At 60.7% G+C, this 13,805-nt stretch overlaps 1 protein-coding gene across 1 annotated transcript in view; it reads left to right on the top strand.

Annotated features, from left to right (window-relative positions):
• CACNG3 (calcium voltage-gated channel auxiliary subunit gamma 3) overlaps nucleotides 1-12,461 on the top strand; it is a 45,086-nt gene extending 32,625 nt beyond the window's left edge. The window contains exons 2-4 of the mRNA XM_019541836.1: nucleotides 8,428-8,511; nucleotides 9,824-9,964; nucleotides 10,881-12,461. Coding sequence (XP_019397381.1) covers nucleotides 8,428-8,511; nucleotides 9,824-9,964; nucleotides 10,881-11,392 — 737 coding nt within the window. The 3' untranslated portion in view covers nucleotides 11,393-12,461. The remainder of the gene's footprint in view (nucleotides 1-8,427; nucleotides 8,512-9,823; nucleotides 9,965-10,880) is intronic.
• The last annotated feature ends 1,344 nt before the right edge of the window (nucleotides 12,462-13,805 follow it).

Here is a 13,805-nt window from a genome sequence, read left to right as displayed (position 1 = left end):
CCTCGCCCGCGGGGACCTGCTGCCGCCGGGCGTCCTCCGGGAGCTGCTGGGGAGTCGGCGCCCCGCGCGCGCTGCAGCGCCGACGACCGCCTGCACCACGTGTGGCCCAAGCGTGCCGCGCGTGTGTGGCGTGTGGTACAGGCAGTGAGGCTGGGGGGCTCAGGAGTCGCATCCAGTCCAAGCAGGACCAGCCCCAGGTACACCCTCCCAGCCGGGGCTTTGTCTACCTGGGGCCTCAACACCCCCAAGCATGAAGAGTGCACCTGTCCCAGCGCTTCACCACCCTCCTGGTGAGAAAGTTTTTCCTAATACCCAGCCTCAGCTGCCCTTGCTGCAGCCCGAGCCCATTGCTCCTTGTCCTGCCGTCTGCCCCCACTGAGACCAGCCCAGCTCCATCCTCTTTGCAGCCCCCGGCAGGGCGCTGACGGCTGCTATTCAATCCCCCTCGGTCTCCTCTTCTCCAGCCCGGGTCCCTCGGCCTCTCCTCACCAGTCCTGGCCCCCAGCCCCCAGCCATTTTCATTGCCCTGGGCTGGACTCTCTCCCACGTGTCCACCTCCTTTCTGCAGCGGGGGCCCACAGCTGGACGCAGGACTCCAGATGTGGCCTCGTCACCGCTGCACAGGAGGGCGTTAGCCAGTCCTCCTCCTGTCCCCCCGCCGTGCTCTTCAGCTACTGTAGCTTAGCACGGCCTGTCTCGGGGAGGCCTGTCCTGCCCCGCTGCCCAGCGTGGCGATGTGGCTGCCACCTCCACCACCTCCCACGCCGTCAGGGTGCGACGAGCAGCACTGCCGAGAACTTCTGAAGAGATCCAGCCGGGGAAATTAGTATTCTTGTTTGCTCACCATCCTGATAGACCAGCTCCGGCTCTGAACTCCTCTCCCACATGGTATCAAGGCAAAGTTTTCTGTCTGTAATCAGATAATGAATGCTGGCCCCGCGCCCCTGCCCAGGAGCTTATTTCAGAGGGAGATGTGGCGCCCTGCGAGTGAGTCAGTGCGCGGAGAAGATCTTGTAAAGTCCCACACGCTGTGCACAGCATCCTTCGCTAACAGGAGCCGTGCAGCCATTAGGAGGCACAGAGGGCAAATCTATATTGGCTGGAACAGCTTGCAGGCTTGCTCTAGCTTGGAAACGCGAGGGAAGGCGAACGGGCTGAACGGGCGGCCCCGGGAAAGTTACCAATGGATGCTGAAGTGCAGCAGCGGTAGTGTTTAGCAACATTTAATGCATCTGCTTCGTTTCTTAATCAGCGCTGAGGAATCTGGCACTCTTAGTAAGAGCCACATATGGACCACCAACTGGCGAGGAGCCCTCCCTGTCTGCATATGGCCCGCAGGGATGGTGCTTCTGTGGGTGGATGTGTGTGGGGTGGAGGAGCGCGTGCCGTGGGTCTCGGCGTATCTGTGGAGGACCGTATGCTGTGTGCGTGCACCCCTAACGGGGCGGTCTGTGCATGCACGCTGAGGCAGGGTGTGCGACAGTGCGGGCACGCTGCGTGTCGTCGTGCTGATTCAGGGTGCACGCACGTTTTGTGCGTGCCAGGTCGTCCTGTGGGGTGCTCGGCGGCTACGTATCCTGGCTCACCGCGTGCGTGTGTGCTGGGTCACTGCATAGGAGGGGTGTGTGATGTGCTGGATGAATTGCATTGACCCCAGAGCAGAAGCCTGTATGTGCTGGACACGCTGGCGTGATCCCAGACCTTTGGACGCGGGCCCTGTGGCTCAGCTGGGGTTGGCGCGGTATTCGGTTCGTTCCCGGAGCGGCCTTCTGCTGCAGGCTCCCTCGGGCAGCGCTGGCGCTGGGACTCCCTGCCTGGCTGACCTCGGCGTGGGCTGCGCCCGAGCGGTTAGGCTGGCACGCGCGTTCCCAGGGCAAAGCGTGCAGGTGCACGTGCAGCTCTGGCAAATGCGTGGGGGCACCTGTGCGGGGGACAGCGAGCACGCAAGGGGAGTGCGTCTCTCCGGCAGAGTTGCTTTACAGTTGGAGCCGTTGCCTGGTCCTGTGTCAGCCGGGTTGCACGCCTGAGGGGCAGCTCAGCCAGGGGGTATGCTCAGCTAGATACCCTCCTCGAATCCCCAGCCCGGGTCGGCAGATGCAGCGTGGCGCAGCCTGTGGCCTACGGGCAAGTGTCCCTTCCCTCAGCTCCCTGCTCAGGGGCCTGGTGCCCCCGAAAGGGGTGTTTTTGCAGGGCTGTTTCCCCCTCCCCTGGCACCCTCCAGCTATGTGGCTGCTGGGTGGTAGGTCCCCAGGCATCTTCTGAATGGACCCGGCGCCTGGCATCTCCGCGGGGCTCGGTCTCCCTTTCCGCGCCACGTGGCCTGGAAGCCACGCAGAGCCCGAGCGCTGCCACGCTCCCATTTCTCATCCATGATCTTTCTTGGGGGCAGACGTGATGGGCGCGTGGCAGGCGGCCGAGCCTCCCCGCCAGATCCCCAGTCTCCTGCAGCTGAGCCACGGCAGGAGCTGATCTCCCTTGACAGCGGCTGGGACAAACGATGACGGAGGGCGGTGGCATTGCGAGCCGAGGGAGAAGGGAAGCACCCGCTTTGGGAGCGGGAAGCGTGCGGGGTGCTGCATCCTCGGTGCCACTTGGGCTGGGAGCAGGAGGCCGCGGTTTTCAAGAGGCCGATCAGTCCCACGCACCAGTTTGTTTCTCTGCTTGCATCTGCTTTGGGCCTTAGCTGTTCCCAGCCTTGCTGCCTGTCTGTCTGATCGTGTCCCGATCCTTTCCATCTGTGCAAGCCTTTTCCTTCCACGCCGCCGGCCAGTGCCTCTTTGGTCGTGCCGTAGCATTTGGGCCCCAAATACCCCCTTGCACCCTCTCCAGCACGGCCCCGCGGTGTTTGCAGGGGGCAGAGGACGATGGGCTGTGTGGCTTGGGGGGGTGGCGATGGCGCTGGCAGCAGGGGTCTTTGGGGGGAGCCCTTCATTTTGCTGCAGGTCTCCAGCAGCGAGGCAGGAAGGTGCTGCGGGGTGTGACTCCGTCTCCTGCCCCAGTGCTTTGGGCACCCGGTTTCTCTCTTCCTGAGCCTTAAATTTTCAGTGCACCAGAGCAAGCAGCACAAAGCCTTGCTGATTCCAGGGCATCATTTCCTGGGGAAATCAGGCTGGATCCGTGCAATTCATTTGTGCATCCTCATGTCTTTCGGGTGCGTGGGGAACCAGGCTTCCAGCCCCACCGGAGCCGGGCCTCTCCAAGCTCCGTACTGCCCCTGGCTCCGGCTGAAGCTGACAGCATTGGAGATGCTGCGAGAGCTTTCTCCCTTCTGGTGTTACCCAGACTGTGGGAGCCCAGAGGCTGCTTCTCCGCCTTCTAGGTCTTGATATAGCCCTCACCTGATTTCCTGCAGGGCTCTGATCCCTTCTTGGGGTCTCCGGGCACTGGCCTGATGGAACCAGTAGTGCCAAGGTGCATGGGCTAAGCAAGAAGAGATGGGCATGTTCAGTGAGCTTCCTCCAGCCACGGGCCAGGCTCACGCAAAGGTGATGCAGGCCCACCCGATCCTGGGTTTTCACACACCCTTAGTGATTCAGACTTGCAGGGTATCTTCCTTAGTGCCTTCCTCCTCCTCCTCCTCCTCCTGTTGGCTTTCTGGTCAGTTCATCCCTGGGCCATGGAGCAGGCAGCTTTCTGGCACTGGACAGCTTTGCACCATGCAGATACCTGGAAGCCAGCCACAGATGCAGACGTGAAGTGTGCACCCATCAAATGCTCAGATGACCCAGAAGCGGGAGGGGTGGCAAACACGGTGGAAAATAAGATTGGCTAAGATTGAACTTCAAAGCATTCTTGATAAATTGGAGAAGTGAGCGACGTGCAACCAAATGAAATGGAGCAAAGGCAAAGGCGAAGGCGAAGACGTTGAAGGTAGCAAGGCCTCAGGTGATGCGTACCCAGTTCTGGACGCAGGGACGCTCGAGAGGCTTGAACGGTGAGCAGCAGAGATGAGAGAGGGACCGGGCTGCAGCTCTGCAAGGCGAGGTTGAACTTGCCGTGTTGAGTGTGGTGAAAAGGAGATTAAGGGGAGGACATGATAGCAGACTTCACCTGTTTGAAAGGCTGCGGTAAAGGAGACGGGGAAACATTGTTCTCCCTGGCCACCGAGGGCAGGCTGAGAAGCCGTGGATTTAAGCTGTGGCAAAGCAGATTTAAATTAAGTCTCAGGAAAAAAAACCATCCTCCCTGTCAGAGCAGTGGGACAAAGGAGGAAGCTGCCTGGGAAAGCTGCGGGATCCCCTTCCCTGGTGGCTTTCGAGCAGAGGCTGGGCGGGCGTCTGCCTGGGGGGCTTATTAACAGCAAATCCTGCCTGTGTGCAGGGGGGGCACTAGGCTGTGAGGTCCTCTCCGCCCTCCGATTCTGGCTCAAAGCCGCCTCCAAGCGCCTGTGGGAAGGGCCAGTTCTGAGCTGGCTGCAAATCACTGGAAGGAAGTGACCTGTTAAAGTTGGTCTCAGCTAGGAGATAACACTCAGCTTTGCAGTGCCACGAGGGCACTTTCTACGTGCTAAACTGCTTGACCGTGCGCGTGCTTGCATTGTAGCTGCACGTAGTCAGTGCTGAGTTGAACGGGTGACACCCCTCGAAATGCAGGGTGTCCTCAGAAGCCGGAGCAGGGAGAGCCTGGAGTCGTCCGAGATGCGCAGAGCCCTAGGTGTCTGCTGGGCATGGAGGTTGGCTAAGTATCACTCCAGCGGGTTGGCTACGTATCTTGTGCAAACAGTCACGCAGTTGCAGTGCAAGAAAGGGCAAAAAACGTGGTGTGTACAAATGCCCAGGGATGATCTAGGTGTAGTGATGCCCGTGTTGTACTCTGGGTATTTCTCTGGCTTCTGGGCTTTGCTGGTTGCCACATGGAGTTGGGAAGGATTTTTCCCCCTCCTGCTGTTTCAGGGTTTTTGCTTCTTTTTTTTTTAAGCCGTTCTCAGAGGCGCTGGGTGCTGGCTGCAGCCTAGGCCAGAGATGGGGACTGGGTTGTGGCAGTGCTCCTGCTGGGGCTCAGACCCAGAGGTCCTGGCTAGTGGGTCTTTCTCCTCCACTTAGGGTGAGACTGCCACTGCATTGTGGGCAGGAAGGGATTTCACCCCCTGGTCAGATTGATATGGACTAGGGGAGGAGGGTTTGCTTTCCTCTGTAGCGGGGGGCCTGGCCTTCTATCTGGGGTCTCTTGAGTGCGTGTTAACAACCTTTGCAGCCCCAGGATGTTGGTTTAACTGTGGCAGGGTTGGGCGTGAAGCCTGGTGCCGTGTCAGGGTTGACTGGGCAGTGCTGCTAAGAGGCTGGACAGTAGATGTGTACAGGGTGGTTTGGACGGGGCTGATCCTGCCTCGGGCAGGGCTTGGACCAGATGTGGCCTCCGGAAGTCCTTCCAGCCCCACTCCTCCGTGGTTCTGTGAATTGCAGGAGTTTGAAATCTGTTTTCGTTCAGGTCTGGGATGAAAGGGGAGCAATTTCAGGCTTCTCCATGAAGATCATGGAGCTGCTGAGCCGGGAGTCTCTGTGGCATCCACCAGAAAGGCTTGCAAAGAGCTGGCCAGATGAATCATCACGGAAACGTTGTTATTTGGATACAGCAGCAAACTGGCCTTTTTTTTTTTTTTCAGAAGAAGGGCATCTTGATCTTCCTGGCCCGGCCTAGGCAGAGCCCCGATGGGTGATGCTGACGGCCTCTCCGTTTCCATCCGTGTGGCTGAGACCAGCCTCTGTCCCACAAGAGCAGCTTTTCTTGTGGTTTCCTGGCTTGGTCTCTCTCCAGCTCCCTTTCAGGTTACCAGTCGTTGTCTCGTGGACGCTGATGGGGACGGGACAGGGCACGGAGCCTGGGAGAAACAGTTTTGCAGCAAAGGTTTGGCCAGAGCTTCTCCCGCGCTCAGGCTGCTTGTTGGCATCGCTGACTGCGCAGCCCTTTTGTAGACCGGCAGCGAGATCCAAATTGCTGCTTTTGCAGATAAGTCGCGGGGGTAGCCAGGCCGCGTAGGGGAAGAGGTGCTGCGGTCTGCAAGCACTGCTGGGCCTGGGCACAAGCAGCAGCGGTGAGCGCGGCGGCTTTGTTCCCTGACCCAGCAGGGCATGCCAGGCACCGAGTGCGCGTGGAGGTAACGCCAGCGGGCCTGGCCCTGGGGCAAGGCTGAGCCTGGGGACACCGTCCCAAGCGGCGAGGTAGCTTGCAGGACATGCCGTTCCACAGCGAGGACTTGGGATTAAAGAGCTGGGGGGATTTGATCTCTAGGCGCATTGATTTCCCCATCAACAAGCAGCACCATTGTGTACCGTGTACAAGCGCCCCAAATGATGGTCTGCCTGGGGGGGGCTGACAGGCAGCCAGCACCTGGCCTGCTTCACGTGAGCTGAGCTGGGGAGAACAAATGCTCCTTCCTGCCCTGCACTGAGTCCGTGCTGTGACACCGCGGCGCGCGTGGGCAGCCTTCGCACGTGCACGTCCGTGTCTCACTGCCAGCAGAAGCAAAACTCACCTGAATCCAAGTCCCAGACAGCACGTAAGCGCTGAGCAACAACCAGACTGCCACAGGCAGAGCAACTGCTGCTGAGTGCCGGAGAGGCAGCTCCTGCCCCGTGAGAGCTGTCATTCGGGTCAGTGGAGGCCCCTGGGGCATCCAGGGTGGTGGCGGGGCCTCGGGTGTGCCAAAGGTAGAGCAGCGGTTTGCATGTATCGCAGCTCCCATCTGAAGTGGTCCCATCGCTTCACCCAGCTGGAAGTAGTAGCACGAGACCACCCGGGACGCAGGGGAAGGGTGGGCAGGGGTGAGCAGTGCCCACGTCTGGATGCAGAGGGGGCCGTCACTCACCCGCGCTGACGTTGTCTGGGACACGGTCATTAAAACACCCCTTCTGCTCTGCTTCGCGGACAGGGAAAAAGGAGCAAATGTAAACCCACGTGAGGTCCCGATCCGCTTGGGTTTCCAGCTGCCGTGTCGCAGATGCTCGCTGACCGTGAGCAGCAAACAGCCCTGTGCTCGCCAGGGGAGTCGACGTGTCCTTTCAGAAAGCGAAAGTCCTGAACGTTCAGCTCCGGCGGTCCCAGGAGCCCACAGCTGCACCATGGGACGAGAGGGCGAGGAAAACAGGGAGCTGCGCGATTGCACGTTGCTCCATCATCTCCCCACCCGCGTCCTGGTGCACGCTGCATTTTGCATGGCCCCCAAATGACAGGGTGGCCGTGCGAAAGCCAAAGACAGAAGAGCGGGAGTGGGTCAGCCCCTTGGCTGGGGGACGAGAGGCTTCCCGGCTTCCATCCTTGGGCGCCGGCCAGCTGGACGAGCGCCCCTGGGACCCGGCATCCCTGGAGGCCTCGTCTGTGCGTCGGTGCCCAGACGCCCCTTCCAGCCCAGCGCCCGGCTGAGCTCACCCCCAGGGTCATTTCATTTCTGCCTCTTTACAGTCTCTGCTCTCTCCTACGCCTGATGAAGGGTGAGTGTGCCCGAAAGCTTTCAAATACATAGCATCACCTGTTTGCAAGTATCTGGTTGGTCTAATAAAAGATATCACCTCTTCCATGAGTTTTGATTCCTGGAGGTGCCAGTGCTAGGTGCTGCTGTGGGGTAGGAGGGGGCGAGCGAATGGGAGTCTGGAGGCTTCGGAGAGCTTCCCGGCGCCGCAAGCGCTGTTGTTGTAGGTGGCTCGTCCCGCTTGCACCCTTCAGCCTCCTGCTGTTGAGGAGCCTCGTGATTGCCCACAAGAAAGGGGTTGGAGCGAGAGCAAATCCTGCACCGGTGGGTTGTTATTAAGCCATTAAGTAGCCCTTGCTCTGGGGCCTGGCCGGCAGACGCATAAGCCTCGTGCGTTGGAGAGGTCAGCTGGTCACCGAGCTGTATTTGCTGGGAAGTGGAAGCTTAATCAGGAGCTCTCGTGGGGGGCGGCTCCGCTTCGGCCTCCCGGAGTTGCAGCTGAGTGGAAATCTCTGTGCATCTGCCTCATTTCGGGGCCTCGGGGGGGATAGCGGAGGCCTGTGGAGAAGGATCTCTGTGCTGGATCCCCGGGGGACTCCAGTGCACGTGAGATCCCAGTAGGGGCCAGCCAGTGTGGCCGCGTGGCCTGTCCCAGCGGCGCGTGCTAGGGCACGGACACGCGAGCTGTCGGGGGGTACGGCGCGGTGGAGCTTTCCCGGCTCTCAGCCGCTCCGTGCCGACTGCCCGTGGCCTTTCCCCGTGGGACGTGGGAGCTACACCATGGTAATTTAACCCTCTTTCATCGCTGTTTCACTTCCGTTGCAGCAGCATGGGAGCAGGCGCACGGGCAGATACGGCAGAGCCGCTGACGTCCAGCGCAGCCCTGCTGCCCACGTAGCCGCCCCGACCGTGCGAGCTCGACTGCTGCCCTTCCCTCTGCCTGCGCCCAGAGCAGGCGTCAAAGCGCCCGGGGAGACCTTGGCGACGTCCCTGACGCGTGCCGGGGGCTTGTGTTTCCGCAGGGACTTTCCGCGGGATGTGCAAGAAGATCGACCACTTCCCCGAAGACGCGGACTACGAGCAGGACACGGCCGAGTACCTCCTCCGTAAGTCTGCCCTTGCTCTCCGCATCCTTGGCCCCTAATGCTGGGGCTGGGGGGTGCCCACTGCTGCCGGGCTCTGGTGGGAGAAGGCACGAGACGTTTCGTGCCGGAAATGGGGCAGCAGCATCCCCCAGGACGCCACTGTTTCCTCTCGCCGCGGCCGCCTGCATCCGCTCCTGCCTCTGCTTCCAGGGGGCCGGGGAGCAAAGGGCTGTGTGAGCTGAGCCCGGTGATATCAGAGCAGAGGCTCTGCGTCTCCTTGTCCCCTTTCAGATCCCCCCAGGCCCGTGAGACGTTGCTCCTAGCAGGCAAGCAGGTCCTCGCGGGGCCGGGTGGCTCTTAGTGCTGGGGATATTCTGTATTCCCTGGGACGGGGTGAAAATAGACCTGGAAAGAAGCAGGGCTCTTCAGCCTGCCTCCGCACCTGGGCTGGAAATCTGGGAGGCCGAGCTGCATGCTTTCACCCCCTGCTCAGACACACGAGCCAGCCGGCACAGCGCCGCACACGTGCGAGTGGACACGTGCTTTGCAGACACGAATGCAAAACACAGGCGCGCGCACAGACGCAGCTCTGCACAGCCCTTCCCTCCGCCTCGGGGGAGGACGAGGGGGAGCTGTGGGAGGCTGAGCTGGAAATAGCCCCTGCAGCATCTGCCTGCGCTGGTGGAGAGGGCGGAGGAAGGAGGTTTCCTCCAGCCTCTTGCTGACTCCCCAGGCTCCCCATCCCTATCACCGGCGGGGTGAGACCCACTCGGGGTGAAATCCAGCCCCGGGGCGCAGGACGGTGCCCAGCGTCGGCCGTGTGCGGTACAGAGGTCGGGACCTCTCCTGACGGACGCGGTTGCTTTGTCCTGTCCGTCTTTCCCCGGCCCGCCTGGCAGAGCCGGGAGCTCTTTCCTGCTGCCCGCGGGCCCTGGTGTTTAACAGAACGGGTTGATAATTTTAGCAGATGAGCTTTTAACTTCTCCCTTTTTTTCTCCCTCGCGTTTAAAATAAAAAGCACCTGCGTAAAACTCCCCCAGAATAGCATTTTAATGGGGCTGAGCTGAAGCCCTCGGCTTTTAATAGCAGCCCTGATGGGAAGGAGAGCACCCCAAAGCTAATGCGGCGGATTAAGTGCCCGGGCGCGCCTCGGCAGCAGCTGGCAGCGAGTGACCTTTTGCCGCCTGGACCGTTGTGAGTCCAACTGGGACAGGCGGCGACGCCGTTCTGCGCGCACCGGGCTCCCCGCCTGTCCCCGGGGCGGGCTGGCCGAGGGGGCTCGGCTGCGGATTTGTAAGTCGTGGCTTCGTCCCTTCCTCTCTCCCGCTGCCAGGGGCTGTCCGAGCATCCAGCATCTTCCCCATCCTGAGCGTGGGCTTGCTGTTCTTCGGGGGCCTGTGCGTGGCGGCCAGCGAGTTCTACAAGAGCAAGCACAATGTCATCCTCAGCGCCGGGATCTTCTTCGTGTCGGCAGGTGAGTGCCGAGCTACGTCGCTGCCGGCGATGGCGCCCGGCCAGGATCGGGGCCATCTCCTCCCATGCCAGGGGTGCCAACAGCTCTTGAGAGCCTCCCCGCGCAGTCCCGGGAGGACACGTGTCCTTGGATAGGCACGTTCCCCCCGGCTCGCGTCTCCGCCACGTCCCGGCTCGTCATTTCCTGCGGCAGGTTCTGTTCTGTTCAGTTTGCCCCCCAGAGAGGCAGTTTGCTTCCGTTGCTGCAGCTGGCGGTAGGGAGGGGGGAGCGACAGGAGGAGCCTCGTGGAGCCATTGGGGGAATACAGCGCGCGGCCCGGCGCTCTCCAGCCAGCTGCCGCCCGGCCCCGCTCCCAAGCAAAACCTCCAGGTCCTCCCAGGAGCAGAAGTGATAGGCGTGCTCCGTCCCCTCCCTCTCGCACGCGGACCCGCGGGCTGCGAAACCCAGGAAGCGGCAGGGTTTGTTCGGAAGCATCCCTCGGGCCGGGCGCATCGTGCCTGCACCCCCGTAGGCTCCGCGAGTGCCCGTACGGCCTGCCCGGCGCGGTTGTGCTGCTCCGTGTCGGGCCGCCGGCTGCCCGTGCAGCAGTGCGTGGAGGAGGGTGGGGGCTCCTGCCCCAGGCTGCGTCTGGAAAGCTGCAGGGAGCAGCAAGGGAGCGACAGGCTCTGCAGGCACGCTGACTTGCAGTGACGCAGCCTGCGCCGAGAAGCTCGAGGTGCAGGATTGCAAGAGGAGCGAGCCCCCATTTCAGCCCTCTGCATCTAGGACAGGCCCAGGATGGGTTTCTGGGGGCCAGCAATAAATGCAGTAAGAGCCTGGTTGCCCTGCTGCGAGTAGGCTGGGCTAGCTCCGGCATCAGCCCGGTTCCCAGTGCTGCTCGTCAAGCGCTCTCCTCCCTGCCCCGTCTCTCCTGCAGGTCTCAGTAACATCATCGGGATCATCGTCTACATCTCCGCCAACGCGGGCGACCCCGGGCAGAGCGACTCCAAGAAGAGCTACTCGTACGGCTGGTCCTTCTACTTCGGCGCCTTGTCCTTCATCATCGCGGAGATGGTGGGGGTGATCGCCGTGCACATGTACATCGAGAAGCATCGCCAGATCCGGGCCAAGTCCCACTCGGAGCTGCTGAAGAAGTCGGCCTTCACGCGCCTCCCCACCTACCGGTACCGTTTCCGCCGGCGGTCCAGCTCCCGCTCCACGGAGCCTCGCTCCAGGGACTTGTCTCCCGTCAGCAAAGGCTTCAACACCATCCCCTCCACCGACATCTCCATGTTCACCCTCTCGCGGGATCCGTCCAAGGTGACCATGGGGACGCTGCTCAACTCGGAGCGGGACCACGGGTTTTTACAGGTCCATAACTCCATCCCCAAAGAGTTCAAGGAGTCGCTGCACAACAACCCGGCCAACCGGCGAACCACGCCGGTCTGAGCCCAGCGCCCGGGGCCGCGGACCTGTACAGAGGTGTGTTGTCGGCTGCATGACATGATCCTAGTGACGGTGTAACCAGTGAAACCCTGTTTTTAAAGAACAAACCCACGTGGCTCCCCGCGCCTCTGCCCCGGACGTGGCTGGGTTTTTAACCCCCGCAAGGTCGCTTGCCAAGCCAGGCCACTGTGTTTATGGTTGAACTGTGTTTGGGCCCCGCGATCCCTCCCCTTTGCCTTCTCCTCGGGGAAAGGGGCATTGGCTTTGCCGTGGCTCACTGGAGCAAGGCCCCCCAGGACTGGCGGGGGCTTTCCACAACCTTTTGGGACCACGACTCCTTGACGCTGCCAGTGTTAATGTCAACAGCAACAGTCACCGTGTTACCTTAGCTGTATGTCCCAACGGAAATGCTGGAGACAGCCCCGTTTGTGAGCATCATTCATCCAGTACTTACATTTATGCGAAATGAGCCGGACGCCCAGAGTACGGCGTGCCGGGCGGGCTAACGCGACGAGCGCTCGCGGTGTTCAGACCATTTGCCTCGTTGTAATGGGTGCGGTGCTCGGGCTGGGGTTTCTTTCTGGCATTTCATGCATGCATTAAATAGCTTGGAGTCCAGTTTCTTCATGCTGGTTTGGGGAGAAACGTCCTCTTGCACTTTCTGTGGTTTGGAAGGGGCTCTTCCTTCCCTTTTCGTTTTTCTTTTGGGGCATTCAGATCATGTACAGGACTCAGGAGCTGAATCCTTCCAGTGACTGGCAGCCACTAGCCAGCATTTAATTAATTAACTAACTTCTAGTGTTACAAGTAAATGAAATTTAGACACGCACGCACACATGCACACATGCGTGCATATACATACACACGTGCACTCACGTATGCACACGCGCACACAGGCTTGGGCACAACTAAGGGGAGGAAGCTTGACCTAGTCTTATTTTAGGAGGCGCTGGGTTTGCATCTGGCGGTCGTTTGTGCGTCGTTGGTGTACGGCTCTATAATGAGGAATGTCTCAACTGACTGGGAGATTCAAAAGGAAAATAACAATAAAAAAAAAGTTCAGTTCAGCAAATCAGTCCCGTGGCTGAATAGGCAACTTGCCCTCCGCGCTGCGACGGTGGGTGCACGTTGCACGCGGCTCTGTGCAGGGCCGGGTGGTCTCTGCCCATCTCCTGAGCACGTGACCCCAAGTGCTTCTTCACTGGAGATGGGGGTTTAATTGGGGCATCCTGGCCAAGCTCCCTTGCGTCTGGCTTCCCCGTTCAGTTCAGCATCCCTGGCCTGGCGGGCCGCGTTGCGGCTCCCTTTATTCTGAAGGGTGGCATTTCATCCGGGATCACCCGTAACGAAGCCGGAGGTGCTTTCTATGCTGTCCACGCACCCTTTCCCTGTGAGGCTGCGAGGGGTGCAGGGAGGGATCGGTCTGTCCGTGATGCGCTGGCATCAGGAGAGGGGGGTCTGGGATTTATTCAGTAGCCAAAGCGACTTTGAGTCCACTCGGGCTCCTGGCCAGCATCCAAATGGGGCCTGGAGAGCAGTTCTGGGCCATGCCTAGATGCAGCGCCACGTGGCCCAGGGGCACTTGTTGCCATGTGGGGGAGCTGACACGGGCACTGGGAATAGCCTGCGGTGTGCATGCCGCACACGGGCCACGAGGTTCAGGGCAGAAGTATAATCGTTGACGGGCCGGTCCTGGAGCGCCACATCTGCAGCTCTTCAGGTGAAGCGCCAGCATCAACTGGAGAAGCCTCAGCCCAGCCCTGGCATGGATTTGCACGCTTGCCTCGCACCAAGGCACAGAGAAGGTAGGTGTCTTGCCCAAGGGCCCACAGGGCGTCAGCGCCAGAGCTGGCTGCAAAACAGGGTGCTCTGAGCAGCCAGCCAGGCGGTTCGAAGCCCGAGTCCAAACGCCCTTTCCCCGGAGCCGGCACCAAGCCGTGACTGCCCCGGGACGTGCTGGTCTTCTGGGAGGGTTGCGGGCAGCCTGGGCGCCGCGGGGCAAACACGGCACGGCTCCTGTCCGGGGGAAATGCTGAGCTCCTACCCAAAGCCCGAGCTTTCCTGGCTTCGCTGCTCTTGCTTCCAAGTCATCATTAGGAAGCACTGCTTCTGAGCCACCTTTGAGGGGCCGTGCCGGCTGCCGGCGCAGCGTGACAGCTAAAGGACAACCAGGACAGACAAAAAGGAGTTTAGTCTTTAAATGTCAAGGCATATGTAGGCAGCCACAGCTTCGGCTTTAAACGCTTAGCAGCGACTGCTGCAGACAGGCAGTGTCTAAGCAGCTGGTCTCACAATTTGATGTGTCGCTTAATTGAAATCTTATTTAACCTTATGGCAAGAATGATGGGCCCCCTGGAGAGACTTTGTCTGTGGGTCTATGGGGCTTGATTAGCCAATCACGGGTAATTCGGGGCAG

Source organism: Crocodylus porosus, unplaced genomic scaffold, assembly GCF_001723895.1.
Source record: "Crocodylus porosus isolate Cpor-Errol unplaced genomic scaffold, CroPor_comp1, whole genome shotgun sequence".
NCBI classification, from domain to species: Eukaryota; Metazoa; Chordata; order Crocodylia; family Crocodylidae; genus Crocodylus; species Crocodylus porosus.
This window is presented reverse-complemented; position numbering and strand designations above follow the sequence as displayed.